General features: G+C 45.4%; 1 protein-coding gene across 2 annotated transcripts in view; it reads right to left on the bottom strand.

Annotated features, from left to right (window-relative positions):
- LOC140724364 (uncharacterized) overlaps nt 1–24,616 on the bottom strand; it is a 72,970-nt gene that overhangs the window by 28,996 nt on the left and 19,358 nt on the right. Inside the window, exon 4 of one of the 2 annotated variants that reach the window (XR_012098112.1) lies at nt 839–1,006. Coding sequence is in view for 1 of the 2 variants with exons in the window: in XM_073038811.1 (XP_072894912.1) it covers nt 16,426–18,120 (1,695 nt within the window). In the remaining variant the exon portion in view is untranslated. Of the gene's footprint in view, nt 1–838; nt 1,007–16,425; nt 18,532–24,616 lie in introns of both variants that reach the window. The other variant, XM_073038811.1, reaches the window with a different exon arrangement.

Genomic DNA, 24,616 nt, shown 5'->3' with positions numbered 1-24,616 from the left:
CACGGGTTCACCGAAGGGTCGAAATGGTGATCTTCGAAGGCCTGTTTGGTAATATGTGGGGCTTGATATTGTATTATGTCCTAATAGTTGTACATATCATTGTTATAGTTACTGTTGTATGCCGTTTTTGCCCACTGATAGGTCAAAGCTGTACTCGATTGCTTTCTCTGTAAAAAAATACTGTTTTGTTGCTCATGTAACAATCAAAAAGCAGGGAATGATGAAGTATGGTTTAACACTTCGTTAAATAATAGCTGCCTGTTTTTCTGAAAGAAACTGATGATGATCAATAGATGTACTAAGCCATGCTGAGCCATATTTCTTCTTGAGGGTAGCTAGCTAGGGTTTCAGGACGCTCATTGCCTTGTGTGTTCATGCATACAGATAGGACAGCTTCAGTCTGTTCTGTGTGTGTAAGCCATTATGACTATTTTGTAATTTGTCTTTAGGGGCTCCAGCCTGTCATGTAGTAAATATCTTTGGCTCCAGCCTGTCTTGTGTGGGGGTATCTGGACTGATATATCTGTGGTGAAGGGGAATTGTTAGTCAGTTAGTGGATTGGGTGGGAACAATCATTGACTGTTCCTGTTTGAGCGACTAACTGAGTAAGCCCCGGGTGCTTGGAATACAGAGTTTGTACCGTACGGTCTCTGAGTGACTTTATCCAGATTCGACTTCCACAGAATGGGAGTGGTTTTAAAGGGCTGGGCTGCTGGAAGCACAGTACCAGACCTGGACTGATTGCAACTGGGTCTGACAGAGGCATAACTGGTTCTTCTGGGCACATTCAGTCTCACTCGAGCTGTTTCCTACCAGTGTTTGTGTAAATGAGACTCACCAAACTTTCTCCTGACTGAATCAATGGAATCTCCGAGTCAGAAGGGTTCGCTCCAGTTGATGCTTTCAATCCTCGGGCTGGTTCACTTGTTGCTGTTCCCTCGTCTTCAGTCGCGCTTTGCTTCCAGTTGTGGTTTTTCTTCCAATAAATCTCCCACCACAGGTCTAACTTTAACATGAAAGATAATGAAGCACATTAACAATAAAAAGGAGAACCAAACATTTCTGCTTAATGTCACTAAGAACAAAACTCACTGAAATTTAAACGTTGAAGGCAGATATAATGATCTCAGTGAACATCTTTTATTGTCTCTAACATGACACAAAAGAATATGGGAGCCATCATTCAGTCATGGTAAGACATAAGTAACAGAATTAGGTGATTTGATCCATCTGATCTGCTCCAACATACAAACATGGCTGATTTTTATTCCAACACCATATTCCTGCCTTCCTCCTGTAACCCTGAAGCTACTTAGCAATTAGTATATTAATCTCTGCCATAAATATACCCAAATGGCAGCCTCAACCAACCTCTGTCGCAACAAATTCCACAGATCAGCCATCTTTTAGCTGAAGAAATTTCTCTCATCTCAGTTTTAAAGGGAAGCATTCTAAGACAGTGCTGTCAGATCACAGACTCCCTGTCTAATGGAAACATCCCCTCCACGTCCACTGCATTCAGGCTTTTCAGCATTCGGTAGGTTTACTTAACCACCCCGTCCCCTTTCACCCCCATCTGAACTCCATTGAGCACAGCCCCATAACCATCAAATGTTCCTCATACATAAAGCCGATCATTCCTGAGATTATTCACGTGAACCTTGTTACTAATCCCTCCACCACCCCCACCGTCCCTCTGAACTCCATTGAGCACAGCCCCAGAACCATCAAATGCTCCTCATACATAAAGCCGATCATCCCTGAGATTATTCACGTGAACCTTGTTACTAATCCCTCCACCACCCCCACCGTCCCTCTGAACTCCATTGAGCACAGCCCCATGACCATCAAATGCTCCTCATACATAAAGCCGATCATTCCTGAGATTATTCACGTGAACCTTGTTACTAATCCCTCCACCACCCCCACCGTCCCTCTGAACTCCATTGAGCACAGCCCCATAACCATCAAATGCTCCTCATACATAAAGCCGATCATCCCTGAGATTATTCATGTGAACCTTGTTACTAATCCCTCCACCACCCCCACCGTCCCTCTGAACTCCATTGAGCACAGCCCCAGAACCATCAAATGCTCCTCATACATAAAGCCGATCATTCCTGAGATTATTCATGTGAACCTTGTTACTAATCCCTCCACCACCCCCACCGTCCCTCTGAACTCCATTGAGCACAGCCCCAGAACCATCAAATACTCCTCATACATAAAGCCGATCATTCCTGAGATTATTCACGTGAACCTTGCTACTAATCCCTCCACCACCCCCACCGTCCCTCTGAACTCCATTGAGCACAGCCCCATAACCATCAAATGCTCCTCATACATAAAGCCGATCATTCCTGAGATTATTCATGTGAACCTTGTTACTAATCCCTCCACCACCCACACCGTCCCTCTGAACTCCATTGAGCACAGCCCCATAACCATCAAATGCTCCTCATACATAAAGCCGATCATCCCTGAGATTATTCATGTGAACCTTGTTACTAATCCCTCCACCACCCCCACCGTCCCTCTGAACTCCATTGAGCACAACCCCATAACCATCAAATGCTCCTCATACATAAAGCCGATCATTCCTGAGATTATTCACGTAAACCTTGTTACTAATCCCTCCACCACCCCCACCGTCCCTCTGAACTCCATTGAGCACAGCCCCAGAACCATCAAATGCTCCTCATACATAAAGCCGATCATTCCTGAGATTATTCACGTGAACCTTGTTACTAATCCCTCCACCACCCCCACCGTCCCTCTGAACTCCATTGAGCACAGCCCCAGAACCATCAAATGCTCCTCATACATAAAGCCGATCATTCCTGAGATTATTCATGTGAACCTTGTTACTAATCCCTCCACCACCCCCACCGTCCCTCTGAACTCCATTGAGCACAGCCCCATAACCATCAAATACTCCTCAAACATAAAGCCGATCATTCCTGAGATTATTCATGTGAACCTTGTTACTAATCCCTCCACCACCCCCACCGTCCCTCTGAACTCCATTGAGCACAGCCCCATAACCATCAAATGCTCCTCATACATAAAGCCGATCATTCCTGAGATTATTCACGTGAACCTTGTTACTAATCCCTCCACCACCCCCACCGTCCCTCTGAACTCCATTGAGCACAGCCCCAGAACCATCAAATGCTCCTCATACATAAAGCCGATCATTCCTGAGATTATTCACGTGAACCTTGTTACTAATCCCTCCACCACCCCCACCGTCCCTCTGAACTCCATTGAGCACAGCCCCAGAACCATCAAATGCTCCTCATACATAAAGCCGATCATTCCTGAGATTATTCACGTGAACCTTGTTACTAATCCCTCCACCACCCCCACCGTCCCTCTGAACTCCATTGAGCACAGCCCCAGAACCATCAAATGCTCCTCATACATAAAGCCGATCATTCCTGAGATTATTCATGTGAACCTTGTTACTAATCCCTCCACCACCCCCACCGTCCCTCTGAACTCCATTGAGCACAGCCCCAGAACCATCAAATACTCCTCATACATAAAGCCGATCATTCCTGAGATTATTCACGTGAACCTTGCTACTAATCCCTCCACCACCCCCACCGTCCCTCTGAACTCCATTGAGCACAGCCCCATAACCATCAAATGCTCCTCATACATAAAGCCGATCATTCCTGAGATTATTCATGTGAACCTTGTTACTAATCCCTCCACCACCCCCACCGTCCCTCTGAACTCCATTGAGCACAGCCCCATAACCATCAAATGCTCCTCATACATAAAGCCGATCATCCCTGAGATTATTCATGTGAACCTTGTTACTAATCCCTCCACCACCCCCACCGTCCCTCTGAACTCCATTGAGCACAACCCCATAACCATCAAATGCTCCTCATACATAAAGCCGATCATTCCTGAGATTATTCACGTAAACCTTGTTACTAATCCCTCCACCACCCCCACCGTCCCTCTGAACTCCATTGAGCACAGCCCCAGAACCATCAAATGCTCCTCATACATAAAGCCGATCATTCCTGAGATTATTCACGTGAACCTTGTTACTAATCCCTCCACCACCCCCACCGTCCCTCTGAACTCCATTGAGCACAGGTCCATAACCATCAAATACTCCTCATACATAAAGCCGATCACTCCTGAGATTATTCATGTGAACCTTGTTAGCAACAACTGCACTGAACACATTCCCAAGTATAACAGACCATCAGGAAATTTAAACCATTCCAGAGTGAATGTGATAAAAAGAAACTGGAATCACCAGAATCGCTCAACAGGTAAGGAACTGCTGTGGGGAGAGCAACAAATTTAAGGATTCAGGTTCACAACCTTTTGTCAGAATGGATTCAGAATTTCTCATTTTTAGTGCAGATCTCCAGCCACTTGAGTTTCTGTTTGATTTCCACTGTCTGACAGACAGGTGACAGTGAGGAGGAATTTCCAAACACAGTCCGAACACTGAACACCCACCCCCCCCAGGTTTATTTCTACTGGTTCAAACACAGAACAGCCCATTTACTCACAGCCTCTCCCTGTGAGGGATGGAATGGGAACTAATTCTCTCCTCAGACTGGCAGTCATTGCTTCCAAAGGAACTCCAGAAACAAACATCTGATCCCAAACCAGAAATACTCACTCAACACTTCATACACCTGGGCAGCTTGATCCCCGGGTCCATTTTACTTGGATCTAACAGGGGTGCAGTGCTGCCGGTGCTCACCGGAACGCCACTCCAGCACCTCCGTAAAAAACAGTCAAAATAAACAAGCGGGGAATTTAACAGCGGCCGCATATTAAATAGAGGGAAACTTACAGAAGTGGGGGTTGGGGAGAGGGGTTGGTGGCTGGTGGGGAAAATACCACTAATAACATTAGGATATTTGATTGTTTTTGGTGAAATCCAGGAGCTGTGACTGTGGTGATCCGTGGATTACTTGCTAATACAAAACTAAATTTATCTCACAAACAACCCTATGGCTTCTAAGCAAACAACGTTAACTTGCTTGATAATTATATTTTGTGATAATTAGTGAATGTAACCATGTGCTACTTTGTCATATTATTAAATTAAGTATTATATGTTTTATTGTACCAGTTATATACTTAAATGTTGTGATTGGCTATAATCTTAACTTATGTCTTAACTATCACTATATTTCTGTGGAGCTCTGGAAATCATATATATTTCTTTCATCTTGGTATAGTGCTCGATATTATAAAAAGGCATATTCTCATATATTTGTATATATACACACACACATATACGTGTGTGTGTGCGTGCGTGACACCCAATTTGTGTACCTGCTCATTACATATATGTTACGTGAATGGGGCAAGGAAGTTGTTCAGTACATGAAATGAGCAGGTACAAAAATTGGGTGTGACATACAAGGAGTGATTGATAAGTTCGTGGCCGAAGGTGGAAGAGGTCAATTTTACAAAACCTTTCCAGCATCTGCAGATTTCCTCGTGTTTACAAAACCTAGCTATTTTCAATTATCTGAAACAGAAAGACCACAAAAGTTATTAATTTCAAACTTTCTGCATAATCACTCAAAGAGTTGAACTACACGTGCAGCTACCGAGAGCTGTGTAACTTCAGGCCGTCTAACTTAGGCCACGAACTTATCAATCACCCCTCGTACAGTTCCAGCAGCAAAAAATCACCCCTCGTACAGCTCTAGCCGTAGGGCTCAATGCAACCGGCCCAGATTCACACAATCTCGGGATCAACTACGACTCACCCCCGCTCGAATCGGAGAAACGCCAACAACAGATGCAGTGAGCAAACCGCATGCCTTTAGCAGGAGGGTCTCCCCAGCACCACCGGTGTCCGGAGGTCTTCACATCGTCGCCGGTGGCCGGAGGTACATGCAGCGCCACCAGTCTCTGGAGGCCCATGCAGCGCCACCACTGGTCGGAGGCGGGAGGGACAACGGAGAGGTAAATCACAAACACGACGAAGTCCGCAGATAGATAGATAGATAGATAGATAGATAAATAGATAGATAGATAGATAGATAGATAGATACTTTATTCATCCCCATGGGGAAATTCAACATTTTTTTTCCAATGTCCCATACACTTGTTGTAGCAAAACTAATTACATACAATAATTAACTCAGTAAAAGTATGATATGCATCTAAATCACTCTCTCAAAAAGCATTAATAATAGCTTTTAAAAAGTTCTTAAGTAGTTTACTTAAATACATTAAATACAATCAACCCCGGCACTTTAACATATCTTACTCCTGGCGGTTGAATTGTAAAGCCTAATGGCATTGGGGAGTATTGACCTCTTCATCCTGTCTGAGGAGCATTGCATCGATAGCAACCTGTCGCTGAAACTGCTTCTCTGTCTCTGGATGCTGCTATGTAGAGGATGTTCGGGGTTTTCCATAATTGACCGTAGCCTACTCAGCGCCCTTCGCTCAGCTACCGATGTTATACTCTCCAGTACTTTGCCCACGACAGAGCCCGCCTTCTTTACCAGCTTATTAAGACGTGAGGCATCCCTCTTCTTAATGCTGCCTCCCCAACACGCCACCACAAAGAAGAGGGCGCTCTCCACAACTGACCTATAGAACATCTTCAGCATCTCACTACAGACATTGAATGACGCCAACCTTCTAAGGAAGTACAGTCGACTCTGTGCCTTCCTGCACAAGGCATCTGTGTTGGCAGTCCAGTCTAACTTCTCGTCTAACTGTACTCCCAGATACTTGTAGGTCTTAACCTGCTCCACACATTCTCCATTAATGATCACTGGCTCCATATGAGGTCCTAAAGTCCACCACCATCTCCTTGGTCTTGGTGATATTGAGACGCAGGTAGCTTGAGTTGCACCATATCACAAAGTCCTGTATCAGTTTCCTATACTCTTCCTCCTGTCCATTCCTGACACACCCCACTAAGGCCGTGTCATCAGCGAACTTCTGCACATGGCAGGACTCCGAGTTATATTGGAAGTCTGATGTGTACAGGGTGAACAGGACCGGAGAGAGCACGGAAATTCAGAGCAATACAAACAAAATGCTGACGGAACTCAGCAGGCCGGGCAGCATCTATCGGAAAGAATCAACAGTCGACGTTTCCAGTTGAACCCTGCTTCAGGATTGAGATGGAATGGGGGGAAAATCTGAATTAAATCGGGCAGGGCGTGAAATGTCTCGCTGGAAGGTGATAGGTGAAACCAGGTAGGTGGGAAAGCTCAAGAGCAGAAGAAAATAGAGTCTAATAGGAGAGGGGAGTGGAGAATAGGAGAAAGGGATGGAGCACTGGACCCAGAGAGAAGTGATACGCAGGTGAGAGGACGTGAAAAGTCACAGAGGGAGTGAGAGGGAGGGGTGTGAGGGAAATTTGTTCACAGGAAGGAGAAATAGATAGATAGATAGATAGATATATAGATAGATAGATACTTTATTCATCCCCATGGGGAAATTCAACTTTTTTTCCAATGTCCCATACACTTGTTGTAGCAAAACTAATTACATACAATACTTAACTCAGTAAAAAATATGATATGCATCTAAATCACTATCTCAAAAAGCATTAATAATAGCTTTTAAAAAGTTCTTAAGTCCTGGCGGTTGAATTGTAAAGCCTAATGGCATTGGGGAGTATTGACCTCTTCATCCTGTCTGAGGAGCATTGCATCGATAGTAACCTGTCGCTGAAACTGCTTCTCTGTCTCTGGATGGTGCTATGTAGAGGATGTTCAGAGTTTTCCATAATTGACCGTAGCCTACTCAGCGCCCTTCGCTCAGCTACCGATGTTAAACTCTCCAATTTAATCGATACTTATGCTATCAAGTTGAGGAAGGGTGTACCCAGACGGAATATGAGGTGCTGATCCTGGACCCTGAGGGTGGCCTCATCTTGGCACAAGAGGACGCGATGGGTTGACATGTCAGAACTGGAATGGGCATCGGAATGAAAATGCTTGGACACCGGGAAGTCCTGCTCGGAGCGGAGAGTTCAACGGTTAATTTATTATCAAATCAGGTATCCATAAACAACTGCAAGTTTTTTTTCTTCTCCAGAGTGCCACGAAAGAAATAAAAAGAATGAAAGTCGTTCAGAGAAAATAATCAAACTCTCACCTTACCCCCCGCATCAAGAAGAACAGCATCCCAATCATCAACCCCCAAAAAACACTCCTACCCCGCACAACTGCGGAGGAGCCGGTGTCACCAGTGTAGAGGCGGCCGCATCGGGAGCAGCGGACACAACATGCGACCCCGGAAGATTCACAGGTGAAGTGTCGCCTCACCTGGAAGGATGTTTGGACAACGGAGAGAGTTCGGCCGTCCGACCCTTTCACTGTGACACCCCGAACTCCACATCAAATCCGTCCAAACGAATCTGGGTGAACTTTAATGACCAATAAATATAATTCCTCTCAGCGATCAGCTGTCTGAATGATTCCCTGACTCTGAGAGGAAGGGGTATCTATGGTCCACACTGTCAGGGTGTTGAGTTGACCAGGAGACAAAGACTGCAGGGACGAGAGGTTTTCTGTTGACTAATACACTGTGTGTGGACCCCGCTGGCAATTCTGGTGTTGTGACCCGAATCGAGACAATCACCACGCTGCCCACTCCACCAACAACACGCCACAGCCGGACACATAACAGGGGACTTTACATCCCACAACACTGGATTCAGTGATGAAACCCGTCATTAATGTTGTTGTCCCACTGAAAAGTCCATTAAGGTGCTTTTAAATGCCAGCGCTCTCCCACAGGTGACGTCAGACACAGCTCCTCCCCCCACGCGCGACTGAAGTCACACATGGGCTCCCGACACCGGGATCTGCCCTCACGTGCGCGGTGTCTTACGTCACCCACGCGCTGCTGTGCTCGAGCTTTATCAGTTTAACGGCTGGGCTAATAATCACGTGACCAGCCCCTCCCCCACCGCTGTCAACACAGGATTCGGGAGCTGCGCTATTCCCATTGGTGCGAAGCGATGCCAATCACCGGTTACAACCAGTCGCGGAGGCGGACAAGCCGAGTGGGCGTTACCCCGCTGAGTCCGTCTCCCGCTCAAGCGCCGACCGCCTCCTCAGAGCGGAGAAAACCTCAAAGTAAATGTCCGCTTTCTGATTTATTTCCATTTCCCTCCGAGGGAAGTTGGGGCGTTTGTGAAGCGTCTCCTGCGGCCGGAGTCTGATGTATCGCTGAGAGGTAGGAGGAGACCGCTCGGCCCGTCGGTGTGATGCCGGCTCCCCGGGGAGGGAGGGAGAGGGGGGATTTTATTGAAAGGATGAAGATGGTGAGAGAGGGGGCGGACAGGATGTTTGTCCCGGTGGGGACAGGAGGGGCTCATCTGTGGAAATGTCTGGGCCCACGGTGGTGTCCAGCAGAGGGATTCACCACATTGGGGGGCAAACACCGGCAGTCTGTTGCCCTGCAAGCGGGGCCAGTGGTCCGGGCAAAGTGACCATTATTTGTGCTTTGTTGAGATTGTACCTGGAATATGGTGTAAAATCCCGCTCCCCATACTAACACGGGTTATACAGACCAAAGAACAAACTGCCGGAGGAACTCAGTGGGTCGGGCAGCATCTGTGGAGGGAAATGGACCGTCAACATTTCGGGCTGAGACCCTCCCTCTGGACTGAGAGTGGACGGGAAATAGTCAGAGAAAAGAGGTGAGGGGTGGGGATGGGGCAAGAGCTGGGGAGTGAGAGGTGGATCCAGGTGAGAGGGGAGGTGGGAGGGTGGAAATAGTGATAGGAGTGGGAGGTGAGTGGTTGGGGCAACACGGGGCTGCAGAAGATGGAAATTAATTGCATAGAGGATTAACAAAGAGGTTAGAGAGTATTTGTTATAGAGAGTGCAATGAAGATTCACCAGACTGATCCCTGGAGTGGTGGGGTCATCATATGAAGAAAGATCAAATGCGATAACCCTTTCATTTAGAGAATCGAGGACTGAGAGGTGAACACATTGAAATGCAGAACATCATTACCGGTTGAACCAGGGATCCCAGTCTCTGAAACAGGGATGGACTGTCCGGGACTTAGATGAGGGTTAATGTCTCCATTCCGAGGGTGGTGAATGTCTTTAAATCCCCACCACAGAGGGCGGTGAAGACTCGGTGATCGTCCTCACGTAAAACAGAGGGCGGCAGATGTGTGGAGACCGAAGGGATCGAGGAAATGAGGATCGGGCAGAAACATGTGGCTGAGATGGGAGAGCATCCGCCACCTTGCTGATGGTTAGAGGGGCTGAATGGCCTCCTGCTGTTTCTCACTTGATGTTTCAGTGTTCCTGTCCACTGAGTCCGGAGGAATGTGAATAGAAATGAGTGTTTATAAACACAGAACTGATTTAAATGAAATGAGAACATTTCCTGTTTGGGTCTGAATTATGTTTTGGACCGGGATGGGAATTAAGCCGGTGACTCTGTGACCTGGAGGTGGAGTGAAAGGGATCGGGGAAGATATGGTGTGGAAAAATAAACATGTATCTGGGGTAAATATGGAATAATGTGGGGAATGCGGTGGATGGGTCGGGCAGCGTGTGAGGGGCAAGGAGCAGAGTCACCGGTTCAGGAGGGAAACCCTCCACCCGTCACCTGATCCCGTTTCCCATTCATGTTATTTTGCAGATCTGCAGCATCTGCGGGTCACTGCTCTCCGTGTACGTGTAGCTTCATCTTTCGCCCGTTCAGACAAGTCAGTGAGATCCGGATCTGTCACGTCCTCTCGTTGTGGGTGGACAATTTTTTTTTCTCTGCAATACTTTCTGCATGTTTCACTCCACTGTTTTGAGGTGCTGAAGTGCAGCCGATGTTTCTGGGTGTCTGACCCGTTCATGTGAGAATTTAGCCATTTGTATTTATCTGAGCTTCTCATAAATGTGTAAAGTTCAATTCAGCTTCACCTCAGAATTTCCAAAGCAACAACCCAGTCAGTCAAATTGCTCCACACAATTAAAATAGCTTATTACATTTTTTTTTCTATTTTTGTACTATATATATGTATATTGTTATTTTAAATCACAATTGTTAATAACTATTGTTATGAATTGGGTTCTACTGCTACCGCAGGGACAACGAATTTCATGACATATGCCGGTGCTATTAAACCTGATTCTGATATTGATATGGGAGACCCACCACCGGTCACCTGATCCCAGTTACCGCAGACCGTAATGTGAGATTGAAGCATTTTCCATATATTTGCTTTCCACAGAAATGACAACAGTTCAGTTTCCTTCTGAGCTTCTGGAGCAGAAGCTCAGTCTGTCTAATATTTCCACACAATTAAAATGGGAAATTTGTTTATTATCATCATGTACTGAGCTACAGTGAAAATCTTGCCTGATGTACCATCCACACAGATGGATACATTTCAACAGTGCATTGAGCTGATATACAACAAAATAATCACTGTAACAAAGCATTATGGCTGCAGAGAAAGTGCAGTGCAGTTAGACATATGGTGCAGGGTCACGTCGAGTTACATTGTGAGGTTGAGTCCATTTTATCATTCATTTGGCTTATAACTGCAGACAGGAAGCCATCCTTTAGCCTGGTGTTACGCACTTTAAGGCTTTTGTATCTCTTCCCCGATGGGGGAGCGGGTTTGCAGCAAGAATGTCTAGGTAATGAGGTTCTTTGGCCAGCTTTTCCAAGGGAGGGGAAGTGTAGGAAGAGTCCATGGAGTGGAGGCTTGTTTCTCTGATGTTCTCTGCTCTCCAAAGTTACCTGCAGTTCCTTGCAGTCATGGGCAGAGAAGTAGCCATACAAAGGCGTGAAGTATCGACAAGGAGCTCAGAGACCTCGGCCTTCACCCTGCCTTGTGTAGCTGGATCCTGGACTTCCTATCAGATCGCCAGCAGGAAGTAAGAGTGGGCTCCATCTCCTCTGTCTCTCTGACCCTCAGCACACATACCCCACAGGGTTGTCACTTTGGCCCCCTTCTTTACTCTCTGTGCACCCATGACTTGTGTTGCCACCCATAGCTCCAATCTGCTAATTAAATTTTGCTGACAGCACTACATTGATTGGCCTAATCTCAAATACTGATAACAATCAATCAAATGCCTTCTGACCAGGCTCGGTCCAAACAAACTTTTCACCCTTCTTCAGGAGATTGGTCAGAGGAAGAGTGATAGCAGCAAAGTTCTTACAGAACTTACGATAATATCCATCCATTCCCAGAAACCTTCTAAGAGCCTTCTTAGCAGTCAGAATAGGAACTTGAGAAATTGCCTGGACTTTTGCCCGAACAGAAGCTAACTTGCTTTGACCTACAACATAGCCAAGACAGGTCACACTGGCATGGCCAAATTCACTCTTAGCCAAGTTAACTGTAAGGTTGTCCTAGGATAGCCTGCCAAATAGCTTTTCTACTGCAGAGTTATGCTCTTCCCAAGTGCCACTCCCTGTAACTAAGTCATCAATATAGGTATCTGTGTGTTCTAACCCTCGAATTACAAAATCAATCATTCTCTGGGATGTTCCTGGAGCATTTTTCCTTCCAAAAGGCAAAACATTGTATTCATACAACCCAGATGGTGTCACAAATGCAGAAATTTCTCTACCTCTGTCCGTCAATGGAACACACCAATACCCTTTCAACAGATCAATCTTTGTAAGAAATTAGCTTATCCAGCCTTATCGATGCAATCATCCACCCTAGGGATAGGATAGGCATCTGTTTTTGTTACTGCATTTATCTTTCTATAATCAGTGCAAAATCTAACACTACAATCAGGTTTGGGCACAATAATGCAGGGTGACTCCAATCTCATTTTGAAGGCCTAATAATACCATTCTCCAGCATATACTCAATTCCCTGGTCAGCCAATTTACACTTTTCTACATTAATGCGCTTTGGGAGTTGTTTAATCGGTTTGGCTTGACCAACATCTACATCATGTTCTGCGACCGTGGTTTGCTTGGGAACATCAGGAAATAAATCTTTAAACTTCAGAATTAATTCCTTCAGCTGTTGTTGTTGCTTTGGCTGCAGATGAGACAACTTGTTAGCAATGTTTTCTGGAACAACCGAGTTCATTAGCCTAACTGGGACCATGTTTGGCTTGTGAAAAGTCTCAGACGAGTCAATTGTTTCATTCTCAGGGTTGACAGTTTCATTTGTTTTGATAACAACACACACAGATGGTACCTGCTTGCCAAAAAAGGTTTTATCATATTTATGTGTACCACTTGTGTTAGTTCAAGTCAGTTGGGTGTTTTAATAACATAATTCACATCATTAATTTGGGAGACTACTTCATATGGTCTATTGAATTTCGCCTGAAGTGGATTCGTCAACGTAAGGCAAGCACCTTATCTCACACCTGGTATTTTCTTTCGCGAGCCCTGTTATCAAACCAACACTTCATTTTGTTTTGAGAAATCTCACTAGACTACAGGCTTGGTGTAGTTTATTTTTGAACTTTAAAACAGTCTAACGAGTTAACATGTACATCCCCATCAATCCACCGTTCCTTTTAACAAGGTGAAAGGTCACTCTGTGACCAAATACAAGTTCAAATGGAGTAAAGCCCAGTGATTCCTGTACTGACACTCTTTCTGTGGACAAAAGCAAATGTATTCCTTCATCCCAGTCTTTTCCATTTTCAACACAATATGTCTTAATCATTGTTTTGAGGGTAGAATGAAATCTATCTAAAGCCCCTTGTGATTCTGTATGGTACACAGATGATGCAATTTGTTTGGCTCCCAGTTCAGAAACTACCTGCTGGAATAATCCAGATGTAAAATTACATCCTTGATCAGACTGGATTTCTTAAGGCAAATCGAATAAAGTGAAAATCTTGGTAAGAGCCTTTGCCACAGTTTTAGCTTTAATATTTCTGAGAGGTATTGCCTCTGGGAATCTGGATGCAGTACACATAATAATTAGCAGGTACTGATGGCCAGCTTTAGTTTTTGGCAATGGGCCAACACAATCCACTATAACTTTGGAAAAGGGTTCACCGAATGCAGGTACAGGCCACTGGGGTGAGCTCATTAGGTTTACCCACAACTTGACAAGTGCCTTTTGGAAACTCTTATTCAGGGTAAACATAACTTTATGAGTTAAAGCAAACTGATCTGCTAATCCAGCAGATTCCTGCATAGTGGCAGCATCATTTCCATCTAAATACGTCTTTATGTCATCAGGGACGCACCTTCTGAATTCTTCAATTAAAACCAACTCTTTCAAGCTGTTAAAATCATCATTTACATGTTCAGATGTGCACCAGCGGTCAATGCACACAAATTTCTCATAAGCAAATTCCGTATGTCTGGTTCACAGATTTCTTCAAATTTCTAAACTCTTGCCTGTCTGCTTCTGGGACCAACTCGTAAGCTTTGAGCACAGCCTGTTTCACTATGTCATAATGTGTGGTGCGTGGCCATGTGGTTAAGGTGTTGAACATGCAATCTGAAAGTCATGAGTTCGAGCCTCAGCCGAGGCAGCGTGTGTGTCCTTGAGCAAAGCACTGAACCACACACAGCTCCTGCACATTTATAGCCCAGTGGCGATGATTGAGGCAGCATAAATAAATAAATAATAAGCTGCTTCAGCAACTGTCAAAGCAGAATAGGCTTGCTAAGCCTTCCCCTTAATTACAGATTGTAAGAGAATTTTCTTTCTGCTTTTCTGCCTCTCCAGCCTGAAACTGCCTCTGCCTTTCCAGAGCCTCCATCTTTAATTTTTCTAACTTGTACTGGAGCTCAAGCTCACTAGGTTTACTTTCAGGAAACACCTCCAATTCCTCCACTTTAAATACACCCTCAGATACATAATGTTCATCTATTATCCTCTGCATCTGTGCCCTCCTCATCGTCAATTTCACCTTAGCAAGTATTAACGTTTTAGCAATACTCAATAACTCAATCCTTCTGGTGTCCTCTAATGCCTGAGAGGTTCACACTTCCAGATATTTATCAACATCCATTGCTGCTGGTTTTCCACACACAAATAAATCAAAAGGGATTTCCCCAATGAAATGGATAATAAATCAATCCTTAAATTTGTTCATATCCCAGACGCAGGCCCCATTTTGCTACAAACCGTAACGCTTTAGAAACGAACCAGCAACAACAGACTACTCCCAGTGGCCACACATTTTAATTCCACGTCCCATTCCCATTCTGATATGTCTATCCATGGCCTCTTCTACTGTCAAAATTAATCCAAACTCAGGTTGGAGGAACAACACCTTATATACCGGCTGGGTAGCCTCCGACCTGATGGGATGAACATTGACTTCACCAACTTCCGTTAATGCCCCTCTTCCCCTTCTTATCCCATCACCAACATATTTAATTGTTTGCTTGTTTTCCATGTCTCTCTGGTGCTTCCCCCCGCCACCTTTCTTTCTCCTGAGGCCTCCTGTCCCATGATCCTTTCCCTTCTCCAGCTCTGTATCACTTTCACCAATCACCTTTCCAGCTCTTAGCTTCATCCCACCTCCTCCGGTCTTCTCCTATCATTTCGCATTTCCCCCTTCCCCCCACTACTTTCAAATCTCTTAGTATCTTTCCTTTCAGTTAGTCCTGACGAAGGGTCTCAGCCTGAAACATCAGCAGTTCTTCTCCTTATAGATGCTGCCTGGCTTGCTGTGTTCCACAAGCATTTTGTGTGTGTTGTTTGAATTTCCAGCATCTGCAGATTTCCTCGTGAGTGTTATGTGTATAAATATAACTCCCAAACTATTGAGCTCGGGGGAAACAAGGCTTGGAGTCTTGAGATGGTAAAGTATGAAAGTTCAGTTCAACCACAGAATAGGTGATGAGAGAGATAATTGTAATCCAGGGTAAATGTTGAGAGGTTCCATGGTGGTAAAACGAGACAACAGTCACTGTAGATTTTATCTGTCATACTTCCAAATCCACATACTAATTATCACCCGAAGTGACTTGTCATAAGGGGTATCATCTTAAAATGAATTACCACACCACAGCCAGGCAAGGGTTAACACATAAGTGGCCTCCGCAGGATACCCCAAATCAGATCCACTCCTATGGGTCAAATGAGGTGACAACCACACATTTGATGTACGGTGAATCGATAATTAGCCCACCCTTGTGGGCAAAGGAAAGTACCAAACAGTGACCCTTGGCCAATATTTCCCTAGTTTCAAAGCTTCCATTTTTCCTCCTTTGTCTCCGTCTTACTCTGAGTGTCTGTGTCCTCGGTTAAAACTAAACAAGCTGCACGTGATGTAAACAAGCTGCAAGTCAGACTGATTTGCCTTCTTAATCTCTCTCTCACTCTCTTAAAATGACAGTCCACAGCAAACAAAACCTAGGGATTCATAACAATGGCCACTCCACATTGTGAGCTGACAGGTGTGCCAGTAGGTGGGATGACTGAGTGAATCCTTTCCCACATTCTCAGCAGGTGAACAGCCTCTCTCTAGTGTGAACTCGTTGATGTCTCTGTAGGGTGAATGACTGAGTGAATCTCTTCCCACAGACTGAGCAGGTGAACAGCTTCTTCCCAGTGTGAACTCGCAGATGACTCTGGAGGTTGGATGACTGAGTGAATCCCTTACCACAGACTGAGCAGGTGAATGGCTTCTCCCCAGTGTGAACACGCAGATGACTCTGGAGGTTGGATGACTGAGTGAATCCCTTCCCACAGACTGAGCAGGTGAATGGCTTCTCCCCAGTGTGAACTCGCAAATGACTCTGGAGGTTGGATGACTGAGTGAATCCCTTCCCACATTCTGAGCAGGTGAACAGTTTCTCCCCAGTGTGAACTCGCTGATGACTCTGTAGGGTGGATGACTGAGTGAATCCTTTCCCACAGACTGAGCAGGTGAATGGCTTCTCCCCAGTGTGAACTCGCTGATGTCTCAGTAGGTGGGATGAATGAGTGAATCTCTTTCCACATTCTGAACAGCTGAACGGCCTCTCCCCAGTGTGAACTCGCTGATGATTCTGTAGGTGGTATGAATGAGTGAATCTCTTCCCACAGACTGAGCAGGTGAAAGGCTTCTCCCCAGTGTGAACTCGTTGATGTCTCTGTAGGGTGGAAGAGTCTGTGAATCTCTTCCCACATTCTGAGCAGGTGAACAGTTTCTCTCCAGTGTGAACTCGCTGATGACTCTGTAGGTGGTATGATTGAGTGAATCTCTTCCCACAGACTGAGCAGGTGAACGGCTTCTCCCCAGTGTGAACTCGCTGATGTACCAATAGGGTAGATGACAGAGTGAATCCTTTCCCACATTCTGAGCAGGTGAACGTCCTCTCCCCAGTGTGAACTCGCTGATGATTCTGTAGGTGGTATGAATGAGTGAATCTCTTCCCACAGACTGAGCAGGTGAACGGCTTCTCCCCAGTGTGAACTCGCTGGTGCCTCTGTAGGTTGGATGACTGAGTGAATCCTTTCCCACATTCTGAGCAGGTGAACGGCTTCTCCCCAGTGTGAACTCGCTGATGACTCTGTAATTGGGATGACCGAGTGAATCCCTTCCCACAGACTGAGCAGGTGAACGGCTTCTCCCCAGTGTGAACTCGCTGATGTCTCTGTAGGGTGGAAGATTCAGTGTATCTCTTCCCACATTCTGAGCAGGTGAACAGCTTCTCCCCAGTGTGAACTCGCTGATGTCTCTGTAGGGTGGAAGATTCAGTGTATCTCTTCCCACATTCTGAGCAGGTGAACGGCTTCTCCCCAGTGTGAACTCGCTGATGTCTCTGTAGGTGGGATGAATCAGTGAATCTCTTTCCACAGACTGAGCAGGTGAACGGCTTCTCCCCAGTGTGAACTCGCTGATGTACCAGTAGGCGGGATGACAGTGTGAATCCCTTCCCACAGACTGAGCAGGTGAATGGCTTCTCCCCAGTGTGAACTTGCTGATGTACCAGTAGGTGGGATGACAGTGTGAATCCCTTCCCACAGACTGAGCAGGTGAATGGCTTCTCCCCAGTGTGAACTCGCTGATGTACCAGTAGGGTAGATGACTGAGTGAATCCTTTCCCACAGACTGAGCAGGTGAATGGCTTTTCCCCAGTGTGAACTCGCTGATGTACCAGTAGGGTAGTTGACTGAGTGAATCCTTTCCGACAGACTGAGCAGGTGAATGGCTTCTCCCCAGTGTGAACTCGCTGGTGAGCCATTAGGTCAGATGACTGAGTGAATCCTTTCCCAGAAATTCAGCAGATGACAAGCCTCTGCCCGGTGTGGTGTGAACTGATTGGTGTGTCCACAGGTGGGAAGACCGACTGAACCCCTTCTCACACACAGAACAGATGAATGGCCTTGCCCAGTATGAACTTGCTGATGTACCTTCAATTGTAATAAGCGAGTGAATCCATTCCCACTGTTTGAGCAGGCAAAAGGCCTTTCTCCTGTGTAAATTACAGGCATGCCAGTTGGTCAAATGAGCGAGTGAATTCCTCCCCACTGTCTGTGCACGAAGGGTGGTCAATTGGATCCCTTGTTCCACTTCTTAAATATCTAGACAGAGACAACAAAACTGCTGTGCCGTGTTTGAGCTTCCTGGAGACGAATTCCTTCTCATTTTTAACCTGTAAAAAGATTTACAAAATCCATCAATGGGTGTAGGACAACATTTCAGATGAGATTACTTGAGTTGCCAAGGTTTGATCTGGTATCACACTGTTACAGTGAGGTTCAACGAAAGTTGGACAGAGAAATCATCTCCTGACTGGGCAGAGTGCTGGTATCTGGAATGACCATCAATTCCCTGATGCTCTTCCTGTCTCTATAAGAATGGGGCATTTCTGTCATCTCCAATCTGTGCCTTGGCTCAGTCTGACTCTCTCCATTGGTATTATTCCCTGTTCCTGCTGAGCTGCATGGGTGCCTGGCCTCAAAGTAAGTGAAACACTCTCACGCAAATAGTCTTTCTTGACGTGCAGCTGGGATCTTCTTTTATGTATTATTAACTTAAAGTGCCACAGTTTTAATGCCATATAAAACATTCCTGCTGAAATGACTGGTTGGTTCGCACAGCTGTCAAAAGGGGTTAGAGTGAATTTTTGTATTATTTCAGGTTCTTGTCACGATCAAAGAAAATTTCAACACAGAAACAGGCCCTTTGGGCCATCTAGTTTGTGCTGAACTATTTAAACAGCCCACTCCCATACCTCCATCATCCAGGTACCTACACAAACCTCTTAAATGTTGAAATCGAGCTCACATGCACCACTTGCTCTGGCTGCTCATTCCACACCCAGATGACCATCTGTGTGAAGAAGTTTCCCCTCATGTTCCCCTTAACATTTCACCTTTCACCCTTAACCCATGGCCTCTGGTTGTCCCCCCCCCCCCCAATCTTCGTGGAAAAAGCCAGCTTGCATTAACACTATCTGTGCCTCTCTATCACAATCAAATCTCCCCTCAATCTTCTACATTCTAAGGAATAAAGTCCTGATTTGTTCAATCTTTCCTTCTAACCCAAGTCCTCCAGACCTGGCAACATCATTGTGAATTTTCTCTGAACTCTCTGAACTTCTTTTACAGCTTTCCTGTAGGCAGGTGACCACAACTGCACAGAATTCTCCAAATTAGGCCTCACCAATGTCTTCTAGAAGTCAGCATAACATCCATCTATTGTCAGTATATGGTTCATGAAGGCCAATGAACTAAAATCTTTCCTTCCATCTCTATCTAACTGTGAGACCACTTTCAGTGAACTAAGGACTTGTATTCCCAGGTCCCTTTCTTCTACAACACTCCTCCGTGCCCGACCAGTCACTGTGAAGCACCTCCCTTGGTAGGTCATACCAAAGTGCAACAACTCACACTGGTCTGCATTAAATTCCATTTTCCATTTCTAAAACCATTTTCCCAGTGGGTCCAGATCGCACTGCAAGCCATGATAGTTTTCCTCACTGTCCACTACCCCCAGTCTTGCTGTCACCCACAAATTTGCTGATCCAGTTAACCACACTATCATCCAGATTACTGATATAGACGACAAATAACAGCAGATCCAGCACTGATCCCTGTGGCAACCACTAGTCACAGGCTTCCAGTCAGAGAGGCAACCATCTGCTACCACACTCTGGCTTCTCCCAAAGACAGTATCTCATCCAATTTACTATCTCATCTTGAATGCTGAGTGACTGAACCTTCTTGACCAACCTCCCATATGAGACTTTGTCAAGTGCCTTGCTAAAGTCCATGTAGACAACATCCACTGCCTTGCCTTCATCCACTTCCCTGATAACTTCCTCGAGAGACTCTCTAAGATTGGTGAGAGCCATGCTGTCTATCCTTTATCAGTCCACACCTATCCAAATACATACAGTATATACTTGGTTCCTGCACACACATTCCAATAACTTTCCCAGTACTGATGTCAAGCTCACCAACGTATAATTTCCTAGTTTATTTTTACAGCCTTTCTTGAACAGCAGAACAACATTGTCTGTCCTCCAATCCTCCAGTACCTCACCTGTCACTAAGGATGATTTAAATATCTGTGCTAAGGCCCCAATAATTTCTGCCCTTGTCTTCCGCAGGGTCCTAGTGAACAACTTGTCAGGCCCTGGGGATTGGTCCACACTAATTTGCCTCAAGACAGCAAATCCCTCCACCTCTGTAATCTGTACAGGGTCCATGAAGTTGATGTGGCTTTGCCTCACTTCTATAGACTCTGTGTCCATCTCCTGAGTAAATTCGGATGCAAAAAAAATCTCCCCAAGTCTCTATTATACCTTCATATAGATTACCATTCTGATCTTCCAGAGAATTAATTTTTTCCCTTACAATCGTTTTGCTCTTAACATATCTGCACAATCCCTGAGGATTCTCCTTCACCTTGTCTGCTGGGGCAACCTCATGCCTTCTTTTATTTCTTTCATCAGTGTTCACTTGAATTTCCTGTATTTCATAACTACCCCATTTATTCCTATCTGCCTGCACCTGGTATGCACCTCCTTTTTATTGATCTGGGAGAGGAAAGCCAAAGGGGTGATAGATCTGCATGGTGGGAGGTGGGGGTAAGGGGGGGGGGGTTAAACTAAAGTTGCAGGGGGAATGGGAGCCTGAATAACAGAACAGGTAGTGGAGAGATTGTGGAGACAGATGTTATTCAGTCCTCAGACAGTCAGGAATGAAAAAGTTGAGCATGGTGCAGTGAATATGCTGAGCCCTGTATATTTCAATACAAGGAGCAGCATAGGAAAGGTGGATGTGTTCAGGACATGGATCAACACCTGGAATCAACACTAGGATCTGGCAACTGTGGACTGGGACAGGCTGCTTTATGGCAAAGGTGTGCTTGGTAAATGGGAGGCCTTCAAAGCGAAATTTTGAAAGTAGTAAGCGGAAATGTCCGAATAAAAGATAGAAAGATAGAAAGATAGAAACTGTAGGGAAACTTGGATTGCCAGAGATATTGAGACCCTGGTAAAGCACAAAATGGAATTGTGTAACAGGGATAGGCAGTCAGTTTCTTATGGAGTATAAGAAATGCAAGAGAACACATAAGAAATCAATCAGGATGGCTAAAAGATGGCATGAGGTTGCTGTCACAGAAAAGGTGAAGGATAATCCTCAGGGATTCTAGTGATAGATTAAGAGCAAAAGGATTGCAAGGCACAAAGTTGGTCCTCTGGAAGACCGGAGTGGCAATCCACGTGTGGAAACAAAGCAGATGGGGGAGATCTTAAATATTTTTCCATCTCTGTTTACTCAGGAGATGGACAAAGGGTCTATGGGAGTGTGGAAAAGCGGCATTAACCATTTCAACCCTGGGAAAAAAAAACACTCCTCTGGCCACTCACACGCTCAATACCACTCATCATTTTATACACCAAAAAATGTCTCTAAATATAAACAAGGGAATTAAACATTGCACAATCTACTTTCCACGATTCAGTACGTTTACACAGACAGGTGTATAAAAAGGGCCCAAAGAATATCAGGGACAAACAGGCCCAATTCACCACAACCACAAACTGTTCCTGCTGCTACCATCCAGGAAACGGTACCACAGCAAAAGGGCCAACAGGCTCCTGGACATCATCTTCTACCAGGCCATCAGAATGATTAATTCATGCTGATACAATTGCATTTCGATGTTATATTGACTGTCCTATGTACAAACTATCTATTATAAATTACTATAAATTACACATTGCACATTTAGATGGAGATGTAAGTGCAGGGTTACAAGCTGCAGCTGGATGCACATCTTGTAGGTGAGGGCATCAGGGATACTGGAGGTCTGCCCTCCTTCCCTACAATACCCCTCTAATTTGTAATAACCAGTGTGCAGATAAATCTTGTACTGTGTATTTTTTACCCAGTGACAAGATGTGCACAGTGAATTTTATATAGAGAGGTATTCATTTTCACAGCTAGCAAATCACTGTCAATAGGAACTTTCATCTCCTCTGGGTTTGATCGAGTTCATCTGCACTCTCACACAACCTATGTAGCAGGCCTGTAACAGGAAATGGGGGATTTTCTCACCAAAGCTTTTGCACATTGTCCATATGTGGTTTGCTTGCTAAATTATGCTTTAAAATGTCAGATTTCCAAATATCACTCCACTTCTTCCCACTTGCAAATTCTCCAGCAACTCTTGCATCACCAAAATGCAAACAGGCATCACTAGTTTCTGTATTCTACATAAATATTTCCTCTGAACCCTCCCCCAATGACTGACAGTGGTGAACTCAGTGAATGCAATCCCAATGAATATGAAGGGAAGGGCAGTAGTCTGTTTCACTGGAGTCTGGCACATTTGTGATGTGAAAGCTACTTGTTGCCCAGGTCAAAGGTGTTTGATATCATTACGTACCCAGAGAGAATGGGACAAAACATGTTCTCACCGGTAGAAAAGTCCAGAGCAAGAGGAGGTAGAGGAAGCAACACACACAAAATACTGGAGGAGCTCAGCAGGCCAGGCAGCATCTACGGAAAAGAGTACTAATGCTGATTTTCTCAACTGCTGATGTAAAAGATTTTGTTCCCTTCCTCTGGGTTCCTAATCCTTGCATTTAGATAGCTGGAGCTCAGCTCTGTCTGAGAGATCCATCGGTTCCCATTCCCTCATCTGCCGTAAGCTCCCCGGAGGCCATGTACGGATCGTGGGGCTGAGAGACAGGGACGAGAGCAGGACTGTCTCGGGATTGCTGGTCACGGTGACCAGGTTTCACAGGAATCAGCCTGAAGTCGGTGAATAAGATAAAAACACAGAGAATCGCTCTTTCCTGCAGCCGACATTTTCAAGGCCTTCTGGGTACTGCGCGCATGCGTGAAACTCAGGGACGTCCTCAGCCTGACGCCTGCGCATTTCGTTGGCGCTTCAGCGCCGGCGAAATTCTTAACGCATCTCCCTATGGGTAATCACGGTGCCATTAAACATTTCTGCAAGCACCAGTCCAATGTCCATACCTCATTTTTTTTTATAGTGTGTATAGAAAATCTGCAGCTGCTTTAACGCAGAAAGCGGCTCCCATAAACAGTATACTCAATACCAACGTGTATCTAACGCCAAAGTAAAATGTAGATATAAAACACAGGAGATTCTGCAGTTGCTGGAAATACAGAGACGCACACACACAAAAAGCTGGAGGAACTCTGCAATTCAGAGAGCAACTAAGCAGAGGAGTACACAGGCTAGGCACACCGAAGGGGCTCGGCCTAAACGTTTTCTATTTATTCCTCTCTCCACAATTGCTGCCTGAAATTAACCTTTTTTTCCGGTCAACCAGTTTACAAATGTTTCTGATCTTTCTTTTGTAGCCACATCCTGCTGGTCTGATTCCTCCTCCTCCTGGTAAACTCTAGACCCCATCTCTCTCTGGAGCCCCAAAGCCCTGACTCAGGCTGGCAACTCTTCAGTTTCTGACTCTGCACCATCGAAGATTCAGTCGCTAGTCTGCTGTCAGACTTTAGATGCGCATTGTGTTACGAGACCGCAGGTTCATTTACTGTGAGTGTCACTTTAAGTGCCTGAGTGAGGCGGGACTGTGACGTCAGACACAAGGAGAGAGAGAGAGAACGTCAAAACCACAGTGAGCTCATCGCCTTATTCACCCTGGAGAAATTCATGCAGGTGTATAGGATGATGAGAGGCATTGGTCGTGTGGATAGCCAGAGGCTTTTTCCCCAGGGCTGAAACAGCTAACATGAGGGGGAATAGGTTTAAGCTGCTTGGAAGTAGGTACAGAGGAGATGTCAGAGCTAAGTTTTTTAAGCAAAGAGTGGTGAGTGTGTGGAATGCACCGCCAGCGACGGTGGTAGAGGTGGATACAATAGGGTCTTTTAAGAGACTCTCAGATAGGTACATGGAGCTTAGGAAAATAGGTGGCTATGTGGTAGAGTAATTCTAAGCAGCTTCTAGAGTAAGATACATGGTTGGCACAGCAATGTGGGACAAAGCATCTGTAATGAGTTGTGAATTTATATGTTTCCATGAAATTCACGGGAAATCTCCTATCCCACGGAGTGGTGACTAGTTGCAACCTGTCATCTCAGGGAGAGTGAGAGGGGAATGGCAGGGATAGATTTTGATATACTGTTATGGAACAGAAACATGGGCAGGGACCAGATGGGCCGAGTGGCCTTTCTAGTGTACATTGTGAGTGTGGTAGAGACAGTGAGTACCTGAGACATGGGATTTGATACAGA

The sequence above is a fragment of the Hemitrygon akajei genome, unplaced genomic scaffold, assembly GCF_048418815.1.
Source record: "Hemitrygon akajei unplaced genomic scaffold, sHemAka1.3 Scf000197, whole genome shotgun sequence".
In the NCBI taxonomy this organism is placed as follows: Eukaryota; Metazoa; Chordata; class Chondrichthyes; order Myliobatiformes; family Dasyatidae; genus Hemitrygon; species Hemitrygon akajei.
Note: the sequence above shows the minus strand (reverse complement) of the source record. Positions and strands in the feature narration are given on the sequence as shown.